At 49.3% G+C, this 22875-nt stretch overlaps 7 protein-coding genes across 7 annotated transcripts; 4 read left to right on the forward strand and 3 right to left on the reverse strand.

Annotated features, from left to right (window-relative positions):
• Window positions 1-1479: 1479 nt before the first annotated feature.
• FPRO_13039 (uncharacterized protein) lies at window positions 1480-5173 on the reverse strand (the record flags this gene model as incomplete). Its single annotated transcript, XM_031223621.1, has 6 exons — window positions 1480-1707; window positions 1768-2165; window positions 2217-3389; window positions 3468-4884; window positions 4945-5028; window positions 5105-5173. 6 exons carry the CDS (start codon window positions 5171-5173, stop codon window positions 1480-1482), a joined length of 3369 nt encoding a protein of 1122 aa, XP_031088962.1.
• A 1652-nt stretch (window positions 5174-6825) lies between these two features.
• FPRO_13040 (uncharacterized protein) lies at window positions 6826-8145 on the reverse strand (the record flags this gene model as incomplete). Its single annotated transcript, XM_031223622.1, has 3 exons — window positions 6826-7068; window positions 7127-7233; window positions 7284-8145. The coding sequence occupies 3 exons, from the start codon at window positions 8143-8145 to the stop codon at window positions 6826-6828; spliced, it is 1212 nt and encodes a 403-aa protein (XP_031088963.1).
• A 1955-nt stretch (window positions 8146-10100) lies between these two features.
• On the forward strand, window positions 10101-11276 carry FPRO_13041 (uncharacterized protein; the record flags this gene model as incomplete). Its single annotated transcript, XM_031223623.1, has 2 exons — window positions 10101-10442; window positions 10494-11276. The coding sequence occupies 2 exons, from the start codon at window positions 10101-10103 to the stop codon at window positions 11274-11276; spliced, it is 1125 nt and encodes a 374-aa protein (XP_031088964.1).
• Window positions 11277-11462: 186 nt separating this feature from the next.
• Window positions 11463-15359, reverse strand: FPRO_13042 (uncharacterized protein; the record flags this gene model as incomplete). Its single annotated transcript, XM_031223624.1, has 1 exon — window positions 11463-15359. One exon carries the CDS (start codon window positions 15357-15359, stop codon window positions 11463-11465), a length of 3897 nt encoding a protein of 1298 aa, XP_031088965.1.
• Window positions 15360-17298: 1939 nt separating this feature from the next.
• On the forward strand, window positions 17299-18211 carry FPRO_13043 (putative GTP-binding protein Drab11; the record flags this gene model as incomplete). The annotated part of the gene is made up of 5 exons (XM_031223626.1): window positions 17299-17319; window positions 17397-17409; window positions 17490-17879; window positions 17938-18018; window positions 18078-18211. 5 exons carry the CDS (start codon window positions 17299-17301, stop codon window positions 18209-18211), a joined length of 639 nt encoding a protein of 212 aa, XP_031088966.1.
• Window positions 18212-19323: 1112 nt separating this feature from the next.
• On the forward strand, window positions 19324-20357 carry FPRO_13044 (putative BRX1 Nucleolar protein involved in the assembly of the large ribosomal subunit; the record flags this gene model as incomplete). Its single annotated transcript, XM_031223627.1, has 3 exons — window positions 19324-19445; window positions 19507-19724; window positions 19774-20357. 3 exons carry the CDS (start codon window positions 19324-19326, stop codon window positions 20355-20357), a joined length of 924 nt encoding a protein of 307 aa, XP_031088967.1.
• A 974-nt stretch (window positions 20358-21331) lies between these two features.
• Window positions 21332-22675, forward strand: FPRO_13045 (uncharacterized protein; the record flags this gene model as incomplete). The annotated part of the gene is made up of 2 exons (XM_031223628.1): window positions 21332-22120; window positions 22169-22675. The coding sequence occupies 2 exons, from the start codon at window positions 21332-21334 to the stop codon at window positions 22673-22675; spliced, it is 1296 nt and encodes a 431-aa protein (XP_031088968.1).
• Between the last annotated feature and the right edge of the window lie 200 nt (window positions 22676-22875).

Here is a 22875-nt window from a genome sequence, read left to right on the forward strand (position 1 = left end):
AATTGGAAGAGTCCTCTTTGGCGAGGTACCTAGGTAGTCTACTAGGTACTCCGTAAGTACGGAGTAGAGGTGGGATCTAATGATCCTTGTCCTAACATCCATGGGAACGTACAGAAATTTATTGATACCTAAAATAAACGGGAGGGTTCGGTTCGCGCTTGTTTCCGACGGGTAAACGATGCATCCATCCATCACCTTTGGCCATTTTCGTATTATTTTGGTCTTGCTTTTTTACATGTGAAGAAGAGACAGTGGATCAAATGTCGTGTGACTCTGGATAAATTCCCCTTTCGCGATCGATGCCCGCATAAGGTATTCCTTACCTCCAGCTGGAGCTCGACCTAAGGTAGCCCAGTGAATGGAGATTGAGGTGACTTTCAGGCTACAACTGGGGGGAATAGCGGGGGATGAAGGAATCACCAGCCACGGGGCAATCAGGCCTGAAGTTGGAAAAGCTGGAGCGGTCAATTGATCTTTCTCATTGGTTGACAAGAGTCAGCCGCCCAACTTGACACTCGATGCCCCAGACTGTTGATGCACGTGGACACATCATGACAGCCAGTCAGTCACCTGCCTACCTGACCGTACATATCAGATATCAACAATCACACTACTATACCTACTAGTTAGGAGGTGAAGTAGGTAGGTACCGAGAATACAAGAAACTCGAGAATAGCGGATATTCTCGCGGCAATCTGTAATATCCTCGCTCAATGTTTCTCACTCAACTTTTCTCACTCAACTTTAACTTCATGCCCCGGTTACCTCCATGCCAAGTGACGTAGACGCCGTCAACATGATATATGCAGGTAAATGTAATACCAGACCATTACCATTTAAATAGGCGCCTATCGCGGTTGCTAGCTGAACAGCCATTCGCTGTCCATGTCTGCTCCCAGCTGTGATAATACATCTTTGTAAATACTTTCCATTGCATCAATCAGCCTGTTTCCAAAGAGTCTAAAAGCCTTCACTAACAACAACACAAACCCTTGATCGTTGGCCTGAGTGACATATGTTGCAAATTGAAATAATGAAATACATGCAAGAGTCTGCCATACCCATAGATACACAGAGGAGCAGGATATAGATAAGCAAGGTAATAACCAAGTCAATAGAAGTTCTGCTTCGGAAGAGATTGGTGGGCCGAGAGTGCTCATCAAAACACCATATTAGCACGCCATAACCATCACCAAGCTATAAAAGGCTTCAGTGCGAGATTGTAATACATCACGATGTCAAGATTCATTCAAAGCCAGGAGCTCTTCATTTTTATCTTCGGGGTTTTTTCTTCTTTTTTTTCGTATTCTATAAATTTTCTGTGTGTCAAAAAAAACCACCATCCAAAACATGAGCCAAACATACTTCTTCATCACTGAGCTCTGCCCCTAGCTCATCATTTATTCGTCCTTCATCCTTCGCATCCACCGTAAGCGACATCATTCTCATCATCCTCGCTCTCCTCTCACGATTCGTACTTTACTGCTGCGCGCCAGGACCAAAGCGAACCTCACACTGAGGCAACGCGAGTTGCGGCACAGGGGCCTTCTTGGTGCGAGCCTTCTTGTTGGGCGCTGCACTGGCATCCTCACCCGCCTTGCGCTTGTTGTTGCCAGTCTTGGTGGTATTGGCTGCGGTTGCGGTTGCGGAAGTAGATAGAGTAGTGGCTGTTGTCTGGTTTAATACAGCAGGATTCAGGAATACTCCCTCGGGAGCGGCATTAGTGGTGTTGTCTAGGCCCTGGGACTGCTAGTCGGGGTTGAAGACATTGATCAAATCACCAAACAGGCTGTTGTTAGGGTCTTGAGGGTGGAATTCGGGGCTCTGTGGAAGCTGAAAAAGGGCATCTTGAGTCTCTTGAGATGCTACAACGGGAGAGCACGGCATGTCTGCGAGGCTCACATTGGGTGCGGCAGGAGGCCAGTTTGAGGCAGGCCCAGTAGCATTAGAAGAGTTGAAGTCTGAACAGCCAGTAACAGGGAACATAGTGTTGTCGTTGCCAGTAGTAGCGTTGGGGTCCTGAAGATTGTTTTCAGGGATGTCTTCAAGACTGGCGAAGACATGCAGAAGGACGTCATCCCCAAAGGCCGGAACATCAGCTGGGGACATGCCTTCGGTCACTCCTGCGGTCTGCCTGTTCACGGCATCGACGTCAATAGACGAATCTATCCCGGCAGTCAGCAGAAGAATAGTGCGATCAGTGTAGTTCAACTCACCACCAGCTCGGAACCGGTCAATGACGGCAGCGTGCTCGGCGTTCAAGTCTCGGTTGCTTGGTTTGGGGATGTCAGCAACATAGACTACAGTGTCAGGCTGCCCGGGAAGAGGTCGATCGAGCTCGTTGGAGACTTTGCGCAGCTGGGTGCCTTGTTCATCGTCTTGGGGAAACATGGTGATCTCGTCAAATGGCTCAGACAAAGTGTCCTTGTGCCCGAGGGACACATCCGGTTGACAAGTCTTGGAAATGTCCGGACAGGGAACAGACAGAGAAGGGTCGACAGTATGGGCCGTAGAATCATTCCCAGAATTAGCAGCAAGCCATGTCAAAAGAGGAAAAAGACAGTGGTCAGGGGTCATGGCAGCGCCAGACTCAGAGACGGGAGTCGATGGGGGGTGGGAAGAGTCACATTGCGTGAGGGAGAGTTGAGCAATAGGCTCAGCATCGAGAGGCAAGTCCTCGTCAAGGGTATTTCTGTTATCAACAAACATGGGATCGTTGGTGTTGGTGAAGTCCTCAGCGGGTTGGAGGGCGTTATCTTCCCATGGGTTGCAAGGTTGGGAAGTGCAGTCGTTGCCAGTGAGGTTGGCCATGGGTTGTTCGTAGGTGGTTTGAGATGTGAAGCTGTTCTCTTGAGCGACCTGAAGAGTCAGGTCACTGCCAGTGGTAGGTGGTTGAGTATTGCCAGCAGTGAATGATTGGATGAGGTCACTGCCAAGGATAACTTGGGGAGGGAAGAAGCTCATCGAAGCTTGCTGATTGAAGACATCGCCACCAGTAAATTGTGCAGGTATGGCAGTGTTACTCTGGATAGTGAAGGGGTCGTTAGAAGCTTGAGCGATAGGACCGTTGTTAAGAGAGGGCTGAACGGCGAGATTAGTGGCAAGTTGAGCATCGCCAACGACTTTGGGAGTAGAAGTTGTTGTTGTTGTTGTTGTTGTTGTTGTTGTATTAGTAGTCTTGCGTCGCCTCTTGTTGACGATGTTCTCGGATGGGGTTTTGAGAACTCTAGTCTTGGATTTCCTGTTCCTCTTTGTAGACTTTGAGTTCTGGATTGGCTCACCAGTCTTGGCAGCTTCATCCATTGCAGTCTTCTTCTCCGCCCGAATCTCTGCGAGCATTCTATCGATCTCTGCAGTGTCAAGGACCTTGGGTCCGGGGAGGTAGTAGACTACCAAACATGGTCAGTATTGGTGATTCGCATAATAATAACGAGAGCAGGAACAACGAAGCGAGGATGAAAACTTACTGTTGTAGCTATCACCTTGAGGTGTAATAGGCAAGCCGTTTGCATCGCGAACCAACCGGGGGTCTTCAGGGTCGATGCGAACGACGCGGCGTTTGCTGGGAAAGACTTTCTGGCCCTTGTCCTCGGCCTCGCGAAGCTTCTTTTCCTTTTGAGTTATCTTCTCGGGTCCATCAGAGCGCTGAGGAGCAAAGATGCCTGGAGCATAAACACGCTCCTTGGACCAATCCTCGAAGGATGAAAAGCCATTTGAAGACGCTGGGGTAGAAGGCTCCTCTGCTGAAGAGTCCTGTTTAGGAGAAGTTGGGGAAGTCGATGATTGATCACCGGACAGCTCTGGGGTGACGACCTTGTGAGCATCATCGCCAAGGAAGTCTTGGAGTTTGTGTTGAGGAGGAGGGGAAGCGTGAGGTCTGGCATCCTGGAGTAGAAGGCGTGTACGAGGGTTCGTTGCGAGGTCAGTATTCATCACACTTGAGATTTGAGTCAAGGAGCTGTCCCTCTGATTCACACGAGAACCTTGCTCGGTCATGGAGTCTGGGTTGGCACTCAGGGCCGGAACAGTCTGCACAGTGTTGCCGCCCTGAGAACCAGAGGACTCAGTAGTTGGAGACACAGCAGTAGGAGAGTGGACCGCAACAGGCTCATTGGTAGAGGCCTGTGCGATAGGAGACTGAACTGAAAGGAACTGTGCAGTAGGATTTTGGGCAGGAGGAGTTGCAGGAGTAGAAGCACGAGGGCTAGGAACCTGAGTGGTTGGGGTTTGCTGCATCTGAAGAGCTGGTCCGTGTTGGGAGTTGGACTGGGCAGAGGACCCAGACGATCGCATCATCATGCTGTTGATGATGGCTTGTTGCTGATTGATGCGCATCTCCATCTGCTGCATCTGCGCATGCATCTGAGGAGTCATGTTGGCCATAGAGACGGCACTCTGCTGAGGTACAGGGCTGTTCTGAGTAGGAGTGAAGGAGGGCGCAGTGGCGCGAAGGCCTGACATGTGCTGAACAAAACCCTGACCCTGAGAGTCGCTCATGGCGGAATCTTGGGTGTTGCTCATGAAGGGAGTCTGAGCATTTCCCATGGGAGGAGTAGGAAAGAAATGAGGCTGCATGCTCAGATCGCTCATGAAAGGCATCTGAATATTGCCCATGAACGAGTTCTGCATGCTGCCATGGAACTGGTTCTGGCTGTTGGACATGAAGGGGGTCTGAGACTGAGTGAAGCTCTCAAAGCTGGGGTTGCCCGAGGCCATGTTGGGAGTCGAAGAGGAGCTCTGGGCCCAGTAAGGGTTAAATTGATGAGTTCCAACCACCATGGGACTGCCGAAGTTGGCGTTGTTGTTTGTATCATCAGAAGGAGAAGTGAAACCACCAATTATCTGGTTCTGGTTCTGCATCTGGCCGAGGCCATTCTGACTCTGCTTCAAAAGCAATGTTAGAGATGAAAGTCTTGCGGGAAAATCTAATGGACGCAAACTTACCATGAACTGAGCAAACTGCGGCTGCTGAAGGTTGTTGAAGTGAAATGCATTTCCGTTCTGTTCCATGAAAGGCTGGTTCTGCTGCTCCAAAGAGTGTCAGTTGCTTTTCTTCTCATCTCGAGTGCGCGTGTATGACATATGCGGAGAGATGATAACTTACCTGGCGAGCAGCTCCTTGCTGGATATTTCTCTGGGCCATATTGGTCATGTTGGGTTGACGAGAAGACATTGTAAAAAACACGACTTCAAGACGGAGAAGTATATCTCGAGAATGCTGCTGGTTGTAAAGATGCCTTGAGCGATCTTGGAGCAGAGTCGAGAATTGCGAAGTAGCTGAGAGCTGAAGCTTAGATAAAAGAATCAAGACTGCTAAGCAGAAAAGACTTGAGAATTGTGTATGACGAGGAGGATATCTCGAAGAATCAAGTGGTATGGAAGAAGTAGAGAAGATGGAGTTGCCGCAAAGAGAGCTGGTTGAATCTCCACGACGCTCAAAGTCTGTCAAGTCTGTGTGTTCTCACGAGAAGAAGCAAGATTCGATAGACGAAAGCGAAGAGCGTAGAAATGAAGCTGATATCAGATTGTTGGAAGATGCTGCGAAGCTGAGGCTGTGTGCACGAAATCTGATGATGGTGAGGAGAGGAAGAAGAAGAGGAGAGCAAGTTGGAGGTGAAAACTCTTCTATATATTCGATTCCGAGCCTCGGCGCTACTAAAGTGCTTGCATGTTTGAATAGGAGTGTTGGAGTTGGCAGTGCAAACGGCCGTCAAGGGCTGCCAAGGGCTGTCAAGGACCAATATAATGGCGTTTGGCCAGCCCGGCAACTGTCAACACTCGTAGACAATTCCTGGCTCTCTCTAAGCCTCTGAGTTAGTAACTCGTTGGGGGCCGTACTCATCTTGATATTGAGACATCGGGCTGCTGCTGTTGACTGAGTATCGTGAGGTTGACGGTCTTGATGTTGCTGAATTTTGGGCCTATGAGGTTCTATACTACGAGGTGTCACTCCATGCCAAAACACAACGACCAAATCTACCCCTTTCACCTCATAATCAGAGATCATTCATCTTGGTCTTGTCAATAGATAAAATACTTTGCAGGTATCTCGGCTCAATGGTGTTGAGTTGCTCCTCATTGTGCCGGCACTTACACTGCCCTCAGCTATCGGCCCGCCTTTGATATTGTCGGCTAACGGCAACGCTTTGAGTTATTGTACTTGTGCTGAATAGAGCTGTCGAGATGGTCTTAGCTTCTGGGAAGCGGGCCCGAGTTGCTGAGGGCTTCATGTGCCAAATCGTAGCTACCTGTAGTCTTGTCTACATATCATTGTATCGAACGGCGATACTGTAAACGCCGCAAAAGCATTACAAGTCTCCGTATAATGAGCCTCTAAGCTCAGGATATCTTCTATAACCGACCAAACAACTTCAGTTAATCATTGACTAGAATCTTCACAAATTTGCGGGACTCTGCGTTACGGTTTTGCGGTACAGTGTCAGCGGCTGGCAGACTTGAGAGATGGCATTCACTACCACTACCACTCTACAGGTCAGCCCCCCTGCCTGCCCACGGCCGTCGTCGGCCGTCATCGATGCACATCTAGAAGAGCTTGCATATCCATTGCGTGTTGATCAATTTATATAGAGTGGTTGCAGGAATGTTAGTGGGGTTGCATGAACGGCCTAAAGCCAAGTAATATTATCGATGTGTATCCGTTCAGCCAAGACAAATGAAAAACCAGGAAACGATTCCCTTTGAATTCTTCTTGGAATTCACGTTTCAATATTTCAGATAAACCAACTGAATTATGACTTGTGTAGGTGCTCGAAAGGCATCGAACTACCAGGAGTTGGTTTTCAATAAGCACACGATGACGCCTCCTCAAGCAACTTCCTGGACCATCTTACCCGGTGCCAATTTAGATGCAGGCTTGAAAACCTGACCGGCCGGGCTGTCAAGCATCTCTTCTGTCACTGCCACTCGAACTCCAGTTTTGTTGCTGACCCACCGAACAAAGACAGGATCAGGCTTGTTCGAGTCTTCTAAACCGCCTGCGCCAGCAGCTGCAGCCTTGCGGTTGATCTTGGGAGCTTGCTTTTTAAGGAGTTTGTTGATTGTTTCCATCTATAATCTGGGGTCAGCACACAGTCCGCATTTCTGCTTAATTCAATTTTGAGGTTACCTTTACTTCCTCATTTCGCTTTTCACTCAAGTTACGGCGTCGCCGGGCCATCTCCTGTCGACGCATGGACAATTCCTCAGCTGTAAAAACCTTCTTCGCTTGTACCTCTGCCAACATGGATTAGTGTTGCAAGTGTAAGTACAGGCACTAGACTCACCGTCTGACAACTTCATGTACTGGTGCGCATTGTCATCTTCAAATCGAGCTCGTTGCCTCTTTGTCATTTTGGTGAGATCGATAGACTCGTCTGGGTTACCATCTTCGTCATCATCTTCGTCGTCATCGTCGCCTCTGTCGCCTTCATCATCTTCCTCCTCCTCATCTTCTTCGTCTTCGTCATCCTCATCTCCTTCTTGGCCTGCGACCTCGATCTCCTCACCTTCAGCATCCTCGTCACCATCGCCGGCCATGGTCTCATCACCAAAACCCATAGTCTCGTCTCCAGCATCGCTATCAGCGGGGTCACTAAGCTCGTCGTCGTCGTCGTCATCATCCTGGATGACCTTGGCAGCCGATGCTCGAGGTGCTGGCTTAGACCGGGCTGGTTTGGAAACGGTGATGGTTGGGGGGGCTAGATCCATATCGATGTCTCCCTCAGCATCCTCCTCTCCCTCAGCATCAACATCCATCTCATCGTCATCGTCTTCCTCCACCTCAATCTCTGCCTCCTCTTCCTCTTCCTCATCTTCGTCGGGGCTTGAGTCAACCACATAACTTTTCTTAGCTCCTCGATTCCGCTTTCCGGATACGATTTCTCCGCCTTCAAAGCCACGCTCCCCGCGTGTAGCCTGTCGTAGTTTGTTGGAAGGAAGTTTGACAGTCAAACTCAAATGACGATCGCCACCTGGTGATGAGGCATCATCTCGGGAGACGGACACGCCTGAGGCGCGACCAGATCGTCGTGACGACATGCTTCTTTCGCTTCTTTCGCTTCTTTCTGGAGAGTCAGCCCATCTGGCATGAACAGAAATGACTTCATTGGCCTTAGTGGCTGCTGAGCGACGTGGACGCGAACTCATGATGATAGATGCCCGCACTGGCGGGGCCTGGGGCGAATGGTAGAAAATGAGGAAAGTGGGAAATAATTAGTGGTATGCGAAGTGAAGGGTGGGTTGTATTTGTATCAGGATAGAGTTCAAGGAGTCCTGGGGTCCCAGGAAAGATCGCGAAAACTTAGATATGTGAAGTTAAATGAGTTGGATGACAGAAAAGGAAAGTGATTGGAAGACAAGTTTGCAGGTTTTGGTGTTGACAAGGCTGAAATAAGCTCAATTTGTTGGGGCGGGAGTGAGACAGCAGGAGCAGGAGTAGGAGCCACGAGCCACCGAATAAGGGATTGGCTGGAAGGAACAGGCAGGGCCAAGGCAGGGCAGGGCAAGTGCAGTTCGGATGTTGGTGGCGATTGCCGTTGGCGAGATAGGATAGGATAGGACAGGATAGGCTGGAGTCTGGACTTTTGTAGTGTTGGTGACGCTTCATTGGTGTAAAGACGACTTGAGCTTGAAGCTTGAAGCTTGCGAGGCTGAAGATAAACAGCCAAGTAATGCAATTTATCCTGCAACCAGTCAAGCCGATCAATCGACCAACCAAGGGCTGACTACCTAGGTAACTACGTGAGACCTCTATCTGTGAATACCGCTGAATCAGGGATTCCTATAAGCGGGATCCTGCACGTGGCTGAGGATCATCGGCCAGGCCAGTCCAGGAATATCCTAATCCTATGGTAGCTCAGACAAACTGCCGATATCAAAGGCCAATACAGAATAGCTTAGGGAGAAGCTTATCCTCGTCGGTTGCATTGAGAGAATTGGGGGACAGACACGAAAAGGATTACAGAGACGGACGGAATTGGTGGGTGTTGTTTTGCTGCGACCAAACAAAGGGAGGGACAACCAAGAGGAAAGGAAAATTCACAACTCACCTGTTACAGCTTTTGAACGCCTTGGTCTTGCAAGGTCACACCACGGCAGCTTATCGCCTATTCACTTTCACTTGCCTACTCTTGAGACGGCCAGCAGTTGCTAATTGGGTTTTAACCGCTCCCAATCGCTTCACCCCGAATAAGGTCTGACTGAGCCAAGAGCTGGAGACTCAAGCGCAATCGCTATTCCCAGGGCACAAGCACGCAAGTTGCTTAACCCGTTGAGACCGGCAGGTGACGCGGTACGAGGCTTGTGAGACGAGCGTGGTTACACGTTGTCACTGTGTCCTGCTTCTGGCGGTAGAATTGCCTGCCACGATGAGATTGGCTGATGGGAGATGATGGCGCTGAATCTTTTTGGCGCAAGAACTTTGGCGCGATTCCGGTGTCTTGAGCAGAACGTGAAAGGGTAGTGCGAATGGGATTTGTTATTACTGAGAAGCCTGGGCGTTCACCGAGGTCCTTGATGGTACAGGCGACCTTTCACTCTGAGATATTGTCTGGAATTGATGCTCTCAGGTGAATGCGCGTTCTGGTCGTGCTACCGTTTAGCACAATCCCGTTTTATTTCCAGCAACGGCCAAGGTACTAAACGGAGTGGCTACCGTTACGTACACTACTATCCGGCTTACTCAACGGCATCAGTGCGTATTAACATACCTAGGTAGGTATGTTCTCTCAGGCTCTTTATTATAAGGAAGGCTTTGAGGGTGAAATCTTCAAGCAAATGTATATTTTCTTACTGATTAACATGGCTTGATGGCGAGACTCCAACATCATACAGGGACTTACCTACTAACCTGGTAAGTACCTAAGGTACGTGCCAACACAAGCAGGTGAGGTAGGTTAGTAGGTACCAAATAAGGTACCTAAGTACTGCCTTAAGGTAGACTCCACCGTTATCGGTAGGAGGACCGAGGCATGTGCCTACCTCGCCGAACCTTGCCTACACCTCGGAAACCACAAACATTCCCCTTCCATCATCTACCTTATTTCAACGTTTCCGTTAACTAATGTTCCAGTCTTACAACTAGTCGCGTGACACTATCAAACATGAGCGACTCAGATTCCGACCTCGCCATCCCAGCCTGGCAGAAGGCGCAATCCGATGAGATCGATAGCCAAAACACCGAATCGGCCCCGACGCCATCCATGAGCAGCTCAACATCAGAAGTCGATGCGCCAGCGGCAGAAGTAACAGCAGAAGAGACTCCCCAGCCGGAAATTGACACAGACGGTCAAGAAAGACTCGAGGTTGCAAGACGCTTTCTCGAGAATGACGATGTGCGACACGCGCCTCATGAGAAGAAGATCGAGTTCTTGAAGTCCAAAGGCATTGACGAAGCCGAGATACACGCGCTTCTTGGTCAAGACGAATCCACAACAGAGACAGAGGTTTCTATTACTTCTTATCTTGCTCCCATATACTATGCTGACAATTTCAAGGCGCCAATCCCAGAAACACCTAATTCTTATGCTCCAACACCAACCGAAACTCTGCCTCCAACACCAGCTTCCCATCCGCCCGTCGACCGACCCCCAGTCGTCATATACCCTGAATTCCTTGCGAAGGCACCCCGCCCTCCTCCTCTAGTTACAAAGGAGCGTCTCTTCAACGCCCTTTACGCAGTCACTGGCCTTTCCACCCTCATCTATGGGACAAGTCGCTACGTTATTCGGCCTATGGTTGACAGTCAGGCCGAAGCCCGTACAGATTTCCACGATCTGACCTCGCGAAAACTCGATACCCTCGTCGCAAAGCTTGAAAAGACCGTCTCCGAGGTTCCCCCCAAGAAACCCATCGCCGCAGTTGAGGAGGAGAGCGATGCTGAAGACCCTACAGAGATGTTCCACAGGGACATGGGCACTCAAACCACATTCCCCATAAGTTCTGTGACAGCTATGACAGACTCTAAGAATAACGAGTCGGCTGCCAAACATAACACCAATCAACTCGGTAGCTTAAACAAGACTCTTTCTGGCCTGAAGGATGAATACCGTTCCCAGAGCGAAGGCATGGATAAGATCAAAACTGCTGTGGATATGCTACGAGATGACCTTGACACAATGACATACACTGCGTACCCCGATCACAGTACTGGCTATGACCTGTACGGCCGCTCACGCAAACCTGAACCAGATGACGAAATCCGCAAGGTGCGGGATAACATCCGGCGTGTGAAGGGAGTCTTGCTGAGCACGAGAAACTTCCCTGCCTCGGCAAGATGATTTATATCTGAAACCAAGCTATAAAAACGGCAATCCGTATCATCTGTGTCACTCTCAGAAAAGCTTTCATAATGTACATTTAGTCTTTACAGTACGCCATCGTCATACTTAATCATACCAATATACCCTCTACACATCCAGCCGTCATGGTATCACGTAGAAGTGAACTCCTCCATGTGGTATCCCCTATGTTCTTGCCTCCTTACCTCTTTTCTTTGAACCCACATCGGGTCGCTCAGGGACTTCGATGAGGTGTTTCGAGAAAAAGGCTGGCCACTGCATAACCCTAATATGCTCGAAACCACGGCCTTCTTGTACCTGCTCATCGTACCACTCCAGGGTTGGTCTGAAGACAAAATTCATCGTTCTTCCACGGTATCCCTCACTCCTTTTATTTGCGCAATGCATAAAGAGGCGGTTTTTGCATCTGGTCGGCTGATCCATATTCTTCCCACGAGGAGCATGGAAGACAATCTTCAGGTCCTCATCTGCGGCATCAACTGTCCCCGTAGGTTCATCAACGTCCATTGCCTCTGGAGAGGGTGGCCGTGATCTGATGGGCGCATTTCCTGACTTGACTTCCCTCCATCCCTGAGTCATCATTGCTGGCAGTACGGCTGGAATAGATTCCCTCAGATTCTTCATAAGATGCTGAAGCTGGTGGATAGTAATATCGACAGGGTCTGTCAACCCCTGTGGAATCACATCTGGCCCCCTAATCCATACTTTCCTCAGTGGTAGTTTGTTGTGAGGCCCTTCAGCAAGCCGTATCATTTCGCGTTGTGCTTCAATAAGTTGCCCATCGTAAACGTATGGATCATTGTCCGGCATTTTCATGACAGGATCCCATATTATTAACTCCATTGCACGCCAGGGCTTCTTGGCTACATCAACAGGTCTGTATACAGCAATCCACGGCCGTCGATTCTTGTTAGTGGTTTCTCGATTGTCGCCGTACTTCCAGGATCCCTCAATCGTGTAGCAGAAGGCCACGCCAGTATTGATAAAGGGGTGGCCATGAATTCTTCCGTTGAAATAGCGAAGACATCTATCGTATGTATCGAACTCGGAAAAACCACGTGCCATATCGATATTCCAGTAAGAGACGGGGCGATTAAAGACTGTCTGCGGGCCCCAGTCCCTGTCCCGAATATCGCTTTCCAGTTGTCCTAGGAAGCGCTTGAAGGATACCCCGTCATCGCGGGGGACTAAGTGTAGTATTCTCTGAGGTGCTCTCTCCACAGCTGACTGATTCTGCGGGACAAGGGAGGAGGCGGCAGGGTTAATTTTTCCCCAAACATCGTCTGGATTACCCAACGTTGAGGGAGTATATTCGGGGATCCGGATTTGGTGAGTGAGCCTCTGGATGCCAGCATCAGGGCTTGATCCAAGCACGGTGAAATGCCGATACTGGTCTAAATTCAGAATAGACCACCACCCAAACCAGTTGACAAGACTCTGCTCATCGTTGCCATCAATCGAATCAGGGGCGAACACCACAATCGATTGATCATCATCTAAACGTCCTACTAGCCCTCTGACATGTTGCAAGCACTTAAAAAGAGCATCGATTTCTTTCTCGGCTGTCCCCTTGTCCTCTTCGCGTACTCGGGTACTTTCTAGACGCGTCTCCCAGTCTTCCTTGACCACGACAGTTACCTCGTGAATCCAGTTCTCAAAGTCGGCACATACGATGAGCGTAAAAGCACCGCGATGTTGCTGCCAATATTTGTAAGCCCACTTGAAGAAAGCCCAGGCCTGCTGAGGCTGTGAGATAACAAAACTGGGAGTAACTAATACAGCTTTCTTCTGTCCGCAGATAGTTTGCAGAGTGACATCCCCGATCCGGGATGGTTGACCAAGAGAGGGATAAAAGGGCGCAGGTTGCAGAGATATGGAAAAGAGGCGGAAATTGAAGTTTGGCACGCTGTGAAGGACAGTCCAGACTGAAGGAAACAGCCGCGTAGCCCATATTGCCTCTTCATGCACGATGACGACGCCTTGGTCCAGCTTCCTGAAGCTAGCCCAGTGTCCAGCGGTGAGGCTAGAAAGCAACCTACACTGAGGGTTGCAGCTTCGCAGCCATCCGCTCAGAAAGTGAGCTTCTTCCACGGCGTTCGTTGGAAATACCAGGAAGAAGTTGTGGTTGCTATAATCCATGAGGGCCTTTTCTGGTAGTAATTGCTCGTACTGGAATCCCAAAAGCCGGTTGAAAACTGTCGGTATCATTTGTGGTAGGACGTCGCCACCGCCAACGCCCTCTGGAAGAACAATCGGCGCAAGCGAGCGCGTTGTCAGGTGAGGAGAAGACCGAAACAAGTAATAACGTAGCAGCACAGACTCTTTGAACGATGCATAAATGAAGATGCACAGTTCTTGGTGATATAGGAGGACCCCAACAGACCTTACACAGAGCCAATTCGCAACTGTAGCCAAGCTATCTGGGTCGCCAATGCTTGTCACTGAGCCGGTGCCCAGCTTAGCAGCAGCCAGAGCAGTCTCTTGAGACCAGAAGTCCCGCGTCGTACAAGAGTGTGTGAAGATTAGGATGGGGTGCTGTTCAAAGATACCCGACCAAGGCTGCCCATTCTGATCCTCGTCTCTTTCAAAAATAACCGAGAATGTTTCCCGACTTCCTGGGCCAAACTGCACCTCCGTGGTGATGGACTTGTTAGAAGAGCTCGATTCATCGTTCATAACAGGGGCTCTCCCAGCCCAACATTCTTGGTTGTCTGAAGCCTTTGTCTGGAAGGTCGACTCGGATTGTGGCCCAGTGTTTTTCTCGGCTTCACGACAGTCATCTTCTATTTTAATTGGGGTCGTCGCTCGAATAAGAGAATCCTCGCGTAAGAATAGGCTCTCCTCTCTCTCTCCACGGGCGGGTATCGTTGCCTCTTCGACGGTGCCCCAACTAATTGACTTCTTGGGCCTTGACTTTTGGGCCTCGGGGATGGTTTCAGTAGAGTTCTTGTTTTGTCCGAGGGGTTTAACTGTTTCATTCGGGATTTCGGGACGCAGCGGTAAGGCATTCAGGCCGCTGATAGATCGCTCCGCTGGGTTCAGAGAGATGAGATCTGTCGGTAGTCTTGCAGGTGCAGCGCTTTCTCTGTCGCGGCCTGCTTTTTGTATGAGATTCACATACCTTGGCTTCAAGAGTTTCGACTGTTTGGTGGAATCTTTAGCAGCTTCGGCGAGAGTCGTGCGCTGCTTTCTCACTATACCCCCTGAAAATACATTTCCTGTGAAGGCTTGCGCAGGCCGGGTCTTGCGAGCCTTTGTCGGTTGCCCCTTGCGTAGGTGACTATCGGTCCGCTTTATCGGTCCACGAACGCCGAACTTTGATGACAAGAGGTTACTTGAAGCTACCGGCTTTTGTGGTGGTCTCTTATTATCAACAAGGACTTTGCTTGGTTGCCGTCGCAGTGATGGCTTCTGACTGGTTGAGGATGTGAATGAGGCTGTAGTTGTAGTCGCAGCTGAGTTCATTGGCGGTCGTGAAGGATGATGGACAGATGCTATGCTGTTTTGACGACTACTTTTTGGCGAACTATCTTCACTCAAGCTTACGGAAGCTCTTTGTGTTTTGTCGAAAGAATGCTGTGACAGTTGTCCGACCTCAACATCCATATCAATGTCTGTGGCTACCGACGGACTAGAGACGACAGAACTGCTGGGCTCTTCACCATCCGGAAATCGATCAGCCCATTTCAGATGATCTTCCATCTCCATGAACGAGGTTTCATCTTCGCCTCTCAGCTTTCTGCGTCGATTTCTTTCCTGATGGCGGTCGAGCTTGGCAGCATATTTGGACTTGACAGCATTCTTCCAATCTCGAATGTTCTTGAACATGTCAAAATCATCCCGCGATTTTGTTTTCTCCCAACCTTCCAGGAGGGCATTGCTCAGATTTTCTACAGGCTCCCATGTTGCCTCGCACAAGTCAAAATTCTCCCATTCGATGAGATATCTTGGTAGGCCATCAATAGGCCATTCGGCCAAGATTTCATTAACGTTCCACTCTTCGTCGGAGTCGTGCTCACTGACGATTGTCGAGACTATTGATTCATTATCGGAGTCATCCATCTTGGCATCTTTTGGCGTATGCTCTTCATGTGTATCATAAGGTATAACCGCCAAGAGCCGCTGATGTTACTCTCCCACTCTTAGGAAAAGAAATGAAGTCAGTCGTGGTTTTGCAATGAACAAGGTGGGGAAGTCAAACTCACTGAGGTATACGGTTGAGTATGTTCCGTACTGAATAGAGTTGACCTGAGATTTTGTGAGTTTGTTGTTTATTGACGCCTTGACGCGATGAATGAAGTCCCAAATTTGGATGGCCAGGTCTAACTTTGGTGAGGTGAGGGAGAAATTATAGGAATGAAATGAGATGACGGGCTGGTCTTGATCTCTTCTTTTCTCCGTTCTCTAACATTTCAGGTAATAGGTAAGCTACCTACCTAGGTCAGAGCTTCACTCGGGCTGGGCGCGTGTGGGACTGGCTTGGCCTGGGCTGCCTGGAAAGTGCTAGCCAGGTCGCGAGATCACGTGAGTGATCTAGTTCCATCGGTGTCTTTGTTTATCCCTTATCTAATGCACCTTATTAGGCGCGGCTACAAAATCTAAATAAATCCCATTTACAACTTGGAGAGCAAATTATCTGCATGGGCAAGTGCTTTACCAGAGACTCCAATCATCGTCGGTAGATGTGTCAGCCCTAAATCCTTGGTCTTTTCCGTGCTTTGGATTCATTTGCACTCTCCCCTGCTTGTCTACATAGATATGGAGCCTAACCTAGACCCTGACTTCCTCGAGGCCATCCACCTGTTTGTTTGGCTTTAAACGTCTAATGACGACTCGGATCTTGTTGGGAGCATCCATACGGCATGCTGATCAAACTCTCGGCATCTTCATTGTCAAGAAGTAGGGTTCAGTCGTATTGCCTACCCACAATAAACTAGGTACCTTAGTAGTATGCCAACTTGGAAGCAGAAGCCAGGTGGGCATATTTCTAGTACCCATCACCTCATGATTTCGAAATCAAGAAGAGCGGCCAACATCCAGAGATACCTTGGCTTCTCATTTAGATCATTAATAATGGTTGTAAAGTGTTCTGATGACCTATATGGTGCTCCTAACACAAGAAAGAGGGCAAGGGCCAGGTTATAAGAATGTGCATTAAAACTATATCATAATATGCGACCAGGTTTGTAAGGAGTATCGGGTTCAAAACAAAAAAGGTACTGCATATCTGAAAGCGGTCAGCGATCAATTTGTAGGTTGCAATGAGCGAGCCATATTGATGCGGTTAGTCCTATCCCAGGAGGCGCGAAATCCCAGCTATATGGAATGGATATGTGCTATGAAGAGATATAGATGATGCAGCCAGCCATCCTTCTAAAATGCATCATGCGGTTACTAGTTCTGGCCTATCACATCAGAATGTGTCCGGATTCGGTAGCTGACAATTACATCTACGACTTGAAGCTTCCTTTGTCGTTGCCTATTCCATCCATCAATATTAAGTTGGCAAATTACACACTAAAGCACACAAGGTAGCTCTGACCAACAATCCACTCGAGAACAGCCATTTTTGGGGACAGGTTGCATTCCCTTGATTTCTTATACTGGAACCTAGCAGTGATGCGACCAGCACTACTTTCGCTACCTGGCCACAGTGGCAGAGTGGGTGTCTTTGTGCGACCGCTATGTGGCTGCCTCCACTAACAAAGAGGCGTCTAATCCTAGGTAGGCTCCCGGCTCCCCCCCTACCCTACCTAAAAACATAGGCAGCTCCAGTTAGCAGTCTTACCCCTCGGCACGGGGGGACTGGACGTCGAGGTACAAACAACCGCCTATCGCCAGAGCCGCGCATTCTCTCCCTCTCCACAACCCACACCTCAACGACGTCGACTAGGTTGTCTTTCTCGCAGCGCCAGCGCACTCGCCTTCAACCTCACCCTCATCTTCGATACACCAACTTGGCTCCTCTCAGTAATATACCTGAAGCAACACCACCGTAGTCATGGCCAACGACGAATATGATGTACGTCTTGCCCCTCTCCCTACCCTCCTTAGTCTTTCATGTCCCGCCAGTTGCTGACCTGTGGGCCCCCTTTGCAGTTCCTCTTCAAAGGTGCCGTCATTACCATCTCTCAAAGGCCACGCCTGGTTCGACGTTTGCGACCGCCCCTTACTGACATTGTGAACCTGCAGTCGTCCTGATCGGAGACTCTGGAGTCGGAAAGTCCAACCTTCTCAGTCGATTCACCCGCAATGAGTTCAACCTAGACTCAAAGTCGACCATCGGTGTCGAGTTCGCCACCAGATCTATCCAGGTCGACTCAAAGACAATCAAGGCCCAGATTTGGGATACCGCTGGCCAAGAGCGATACCGCGCCATCACTTCCGCCTACTACCGAGGTGCTGTCGGCGCTCTCCTCGTTTACGACATCAGCAAGCACCAGACCTACGAGAACGTCACACGATGGCTCAAGGAGTTGCGGGACCATGCCGACGCCAACATTGTCATTATGCTGGTTGGAAACAAGAGCGATTTGCGACACCTGAGGGCTGTTCCCACAGAGGAGGCCAAGTCTTTTGCTAGTACGAAAATCCTACCCAATTTGACACAGGAGGGTCCCTCTTACTGACACTTTTGCAGGCGAGAACCACCTGTCCTTTATCGAGACGTCTGCCCTTGATGCCAGCAACGTCGAACTTGCGTTCCAGAACATTCTGACTGGTTCGTTGTTCAACCAATTTCTCCAACCTATCTGTGGCTTGAACTGACAATATGGACAGAAATTTATCGCATTGTTTCAAGCAAGGCCCTCGACAGTGGTGACAGCGCCCAGGCCACCATAGGCGCAGGCACCAATATCTCCCTGAGCAAGCCTGCCGACGACGATGCTGCCAAGGGCGGAAAGTGCTGTTAAATTCCTCGCAGAGCCGTTTGCAGACGGATATAGGGCTTTGGGGGTTTGGGATACCTGGCGTCTCGTTTGTCCCCGAAAATGCTCCTCGCTAAAGGAGAGTGGAGGAGGCGAGGAATCGTGATACGTCTTTTTTTGATATCAGAAGGCGCGGTTACTTCGGCTTTCCTTTGTTCTTATTTTTTGTCATGATGGTTGTCTTGGGGTTGATGCGTCCAACGATCGCTGCGACACGGTCATCTTAACGTAGCTGAATGAATTCTTTATAATGTTCGCCCTCTAATGAGCTGTACCTCTGTGCCTCTATACCTAGTTACTTTCTCCACCACCTCGCTTGTACCGCATTCGAATTAAACACCACAATCAGTGTATGCCTACACGTCATGCTGATCAGAGCCGACCGGACGTAAACAGGTACTGGCACTGTGGGTTGGTATCGAATTCATTTGTTACCTTAGGTAGTAGTAGCTTAGTACATTAGTAGTGTACAGCTCGCTCCCAGGGTCTTCAGGTAGCGGGGCAATCCTCATCCAACTCATCACATTGGATGCAGTCCTTAATTAGGTACCGATAGATACTTCCCTGACTCTGGTCAAGAAATGGGCGGGCTATCCATCTACTACTAGGCATGGTCCGATCTACTCTACTTATCCATCTCACGCAATGCATTCTTAAGGTTTAGATTAAAGCTTTCTGAGTGGCTCTGCCCGTCTGCTTCAGAAAACATGTGCTACTGCATATCCCCTCTTCGGGGGGCAAGAAAACACCGGGCCTTGATATGAGGTGTCAAAATAAACTCAGCAGAATATACCCTAAACTTATGTAAAGTTACCTAAGTCCTTTTGTCATTTAGGATTGAGGTCCTGAGTTTTCTTTCCCCCCCTAGCCCCCTGGGGTTGTCTCGACTGCTAGAGCGGTGTCGCGGCCCCACCTCGATACCTCCAGCACCCCCACTCTCTTATCGCGACCTTTCAAGTCTTATCGAGACTCAGCCGACTAAATTTTTTTGGAAAATTGTCCGCCGCGTCGCAAAGCCTGGCCCAGTAAAATCATCACCAAGTCAACATAGCTTTTTCGATAATCGATCCCAATCCCAACGTGGGGATTCATTCAAGATGGCTGCTGTCTACAAGTCTATCTCCAAGTCCAGCACTACAAAGGTCGAGGCGTCTAGCAATGGCGTTAAGAAGAATAAGCAGAGGGTTCTGATCCTCTCTTCTAGAGGCGTCACTTACCGGTAAGCAATTCCACGACTCGGATGTAGGGCGCATTCCGCTAACATTGCTATTCTTCTCAAGACATCGTCACCTTCTAAACGACATTGCAGCAATGCTCCCCCACAGCCGAAAAGATGCAAAATTCGACTCCAAGACAAAGCTGTACGAACTGAACGAGCTGGCCGAGCTCTACAACTGCAACAACGTGCTCTTCTTCGAGGCAAGGAAGGGCAAGGATCTGTATGTTTGGCTTAGCAAAGTCCCTAACGGGCCTACCATCAAGTTCCATCTCCAGAACTGTAAGAGTTGACACCAGACGATGCTTTTATCCGGGCTAACACTAAACAGTGCACACCATGGAGGAACTTCACTTCACCGGCAACTGTCTCAAGGGGTCGCGGCCCGTTCTCTCCTTCGACGGCGCTTTCGACAAGCAGCCTCACCTCCGGGTGATCAAGGAGCTCTTCCTCCATACCTTCGGCGTACCCCAGGGCGCAAGAAAATCCAAGCCTTTTATCGACCACGTTATGGGATTTAGCTTTGTCGATGGCAAGATCTGGGTTCGCAACTATCAAATCAACGAGGTCGAGGCGACAGCCAAGGAGGGTGAAGAAGAGGAAGAGACGACCAAGTCTCGATCTGGTAAGCCTGATACCGATATCAACCTGGTCGAGATCGGTCCACGATTCGTCTTGACACCTATCGTGATCCAGGAGGGCTCTTTTGGTGGGCCTATTATCTATGAAAACAAGGAGTTTGTGTCACCAAACCAGGTCCGAGCCGATATTCGAAGGACAAAGGCTTCGCGACACAACGCCCGCGCAGAGAAAGAGGTGGAGAGACGGGTCAGGAAGGGCGACCTCGGACTGCGATCTGTTGGCGGCCAGCGACCGGCCAAGGATGAGCTGGATACCAAGATGTTGTTCGCTTAAACCTTTTGATACCTTACCTGCCGATATTACCAAGTACTTACTGGCTTGATCCATTGGATCTGAACACCGGGACGGGGTGTTGGAGTTTTAGGTCATACTGCGTTTTTATTTGCCAAAAGAGAGAATATTATACTTTAGTTACCGCTAACGATGCCATTCGTCTTATTTCGTCCTCCCTGATTGTACCCCCCAGTCAATCACCTGTTTACAAAGTAATCAAAAGTACTAAGTTTCAGATCAGGGTTGCCAGGTCCTGAAGGCCAGGTATCGCATCATCACTTAGCCCGCCCGGATGAAACTCGGCAGATTGTTATCGGTACGTAGTCATAACCTATATCAATAGATACCCTTTCCTACTTCATCCTCATCCTCACTGTATATTCAATCAGTGCATATTGCAGACGAGCATTGCACTTGAATACAGCCATGAGAATCACAGTTACCCAAAACCCGATGCCTGTGTGCATCTCTACTTCTGTCGCAAGCCCCAGCGCCGGGGTGACTGAACAATAAGCCCCGGATCATCGATGCTTTAGGTGACTCAACATTGGGATACCTTGAAGCGACGAGGGCCAAGCTGCTCTTACAACAACTTTCTCATATCAACTCTCTTCCGGTGAAGGCGAGTACAATTTGAGGATATAGCGACTTGATTTTCTTAAACCTTGGCTCCCCAACAACGTATTGCAAGTAAACAAAATGCAAAGTCCATCAGGTCCGTTATTTTCTTCTCCTTTCCAGGCATAATTTTATGCCTAACTTCCTTATAGCACCCGTCAAATCGGCGACTCTGGTTCTGTAGTGAGATTGTATAATCGCGTACGTGGTTTACAGACGAGGACCGTTGCTGTCCACTTTACCTGCAAATATTTTGTCCACTCCAAAACCCAATCCTTACAATTCGACCGAACATTTTTGCCATCTATCCCCAAACCCTTTATATAAGACGTTCGATCATGTCAACATCTGTTAACATGGCGCCGAAGATGTCCAAAAACCATTGCCTTACTGGGCTTCCAACTGAGATCCTTTTGGACATATATCAACAACTAGACCTGGATGGTGTTTTCAACCTTTGCGCCACTCATAGGACGCTACATGAACTCTTCGACAAGAGAAAGGCCTCAATCTTACTTCCTGTCCTTGTCAGGGAGTTCAGTCCCTTTGATGAGCTCCTTCAGGTTTATACGGCCTCAGTTGAGGATCTCGATTCCCGCGGTGGACTGTATGCTCCACGCAGAGTCGTGTTTAAACGATTCCTTGGAGACACTGGAGTGGTGTTAGCTCCGCGTCCAGAGCATCAGCCTACTGTGTCAGTGGACGCTGTTGAAGGTTTCATCACGCTGAGCCAGCTAGGCAAACCCATTATACCCCGCGCTCAACCACTGAAAACCGTTGTTCTGACTGTGAAGGATCTAAAGCCACTTCTCAGCTACTGTTCTCTTGTACTGAGATGGCAAGCCAGGTTCCCTCAGATGAGATGGTTTCATGAGCCTGAGAATTGTCGTCTGCTTCGCGAGCACGAGGCTGAAAGGTTCCGCAGAGCCATGTATCGATGGTGGCTCTATGGTTTCTACTTTCACGGAGACTTCCCCCGACCTCGTGTTGGCCTTCCAGAGCCTGGTGTGGATGACGTTAGACTGAGTCAACTTCGATTATACTCCACAGGCGAGCTGGTAGAGCTGATGGATCTGGTTGAAACCATGAAGGATGTCGTGCTTCACTATCTCTGCCCACGGCTTGACCCTAGTCAAGACGAATATGTAAGTTTGCACTTAGACTTTCGGGGTTCGTTACTGACATACCATTAGGAGGGCTGCGATTCGTATCTTCATGATGTTGTCGACCGACCTGACTCCTTGGCAAGAGGCTGGCGGGATCAGAGTCGTTGGGGCCGTATTGTAAAGACTTACTGCAAACTTGGCCCTAAAGATCTCATGCATCTATTTGAGAACATCTATAGCTACCCTAGAAAACGCCTTATTACGGAAGCTCGGTCTCTTCAGCCGAATCTCACTTTCGACCAAGAATCTATCTCGGTGTCAACACAATGTGTCCTGGACGAGCGACAGTGGTCCTTGAACATGCCTACCTTGCCTCTGGATGGCCTAGGAGGTGTGATTGACTGGGATGATGAGCGCGACGCTGAACGCGTCAAGTTTGGAAGTGATGCTAGTCTGGATGGAACATTGCCAGGGGGTGCTCGGATGCTTCGGTCTTCATCTCACTATTCGCCTCGCGGGGATGATGGATCTTATCTAGAAGATGTCCAACGACAGACAAGGATGGAGGGTAGGTATATGGTTTCGTTCGCTTAGGCATGAGTGCCTTGTCGTCAATAGACATGCTCTCGTTCCTCTGGTTAACCTTGAAGTTTATGAAATGTGGCAGTATTTGCTGGAGTACTTACTACACGTGGATCGTCAGATGTGGTCGTAATGAAGTCCGAGGCTTCTCACTATTAGAAATGGATTCCCTGGTTGAGTACATGGCCGTAGTGTCTCCTGAATTGCCTAAT

Source organism: Fusarium proliferatum (genome assembly GCF_900067095.1).
Source record: "Fusarium proliferatum ET1 genome assembly, contig: FPRO_scaffold013, whole genome shotgun sequence".
Lineage (NCBI taxonomy): Eukaryota > Fungi > Ascomycota > Sordariomycetes > Hypocreales > Nectriaceae > Fusarium > Fusarium proliferatum.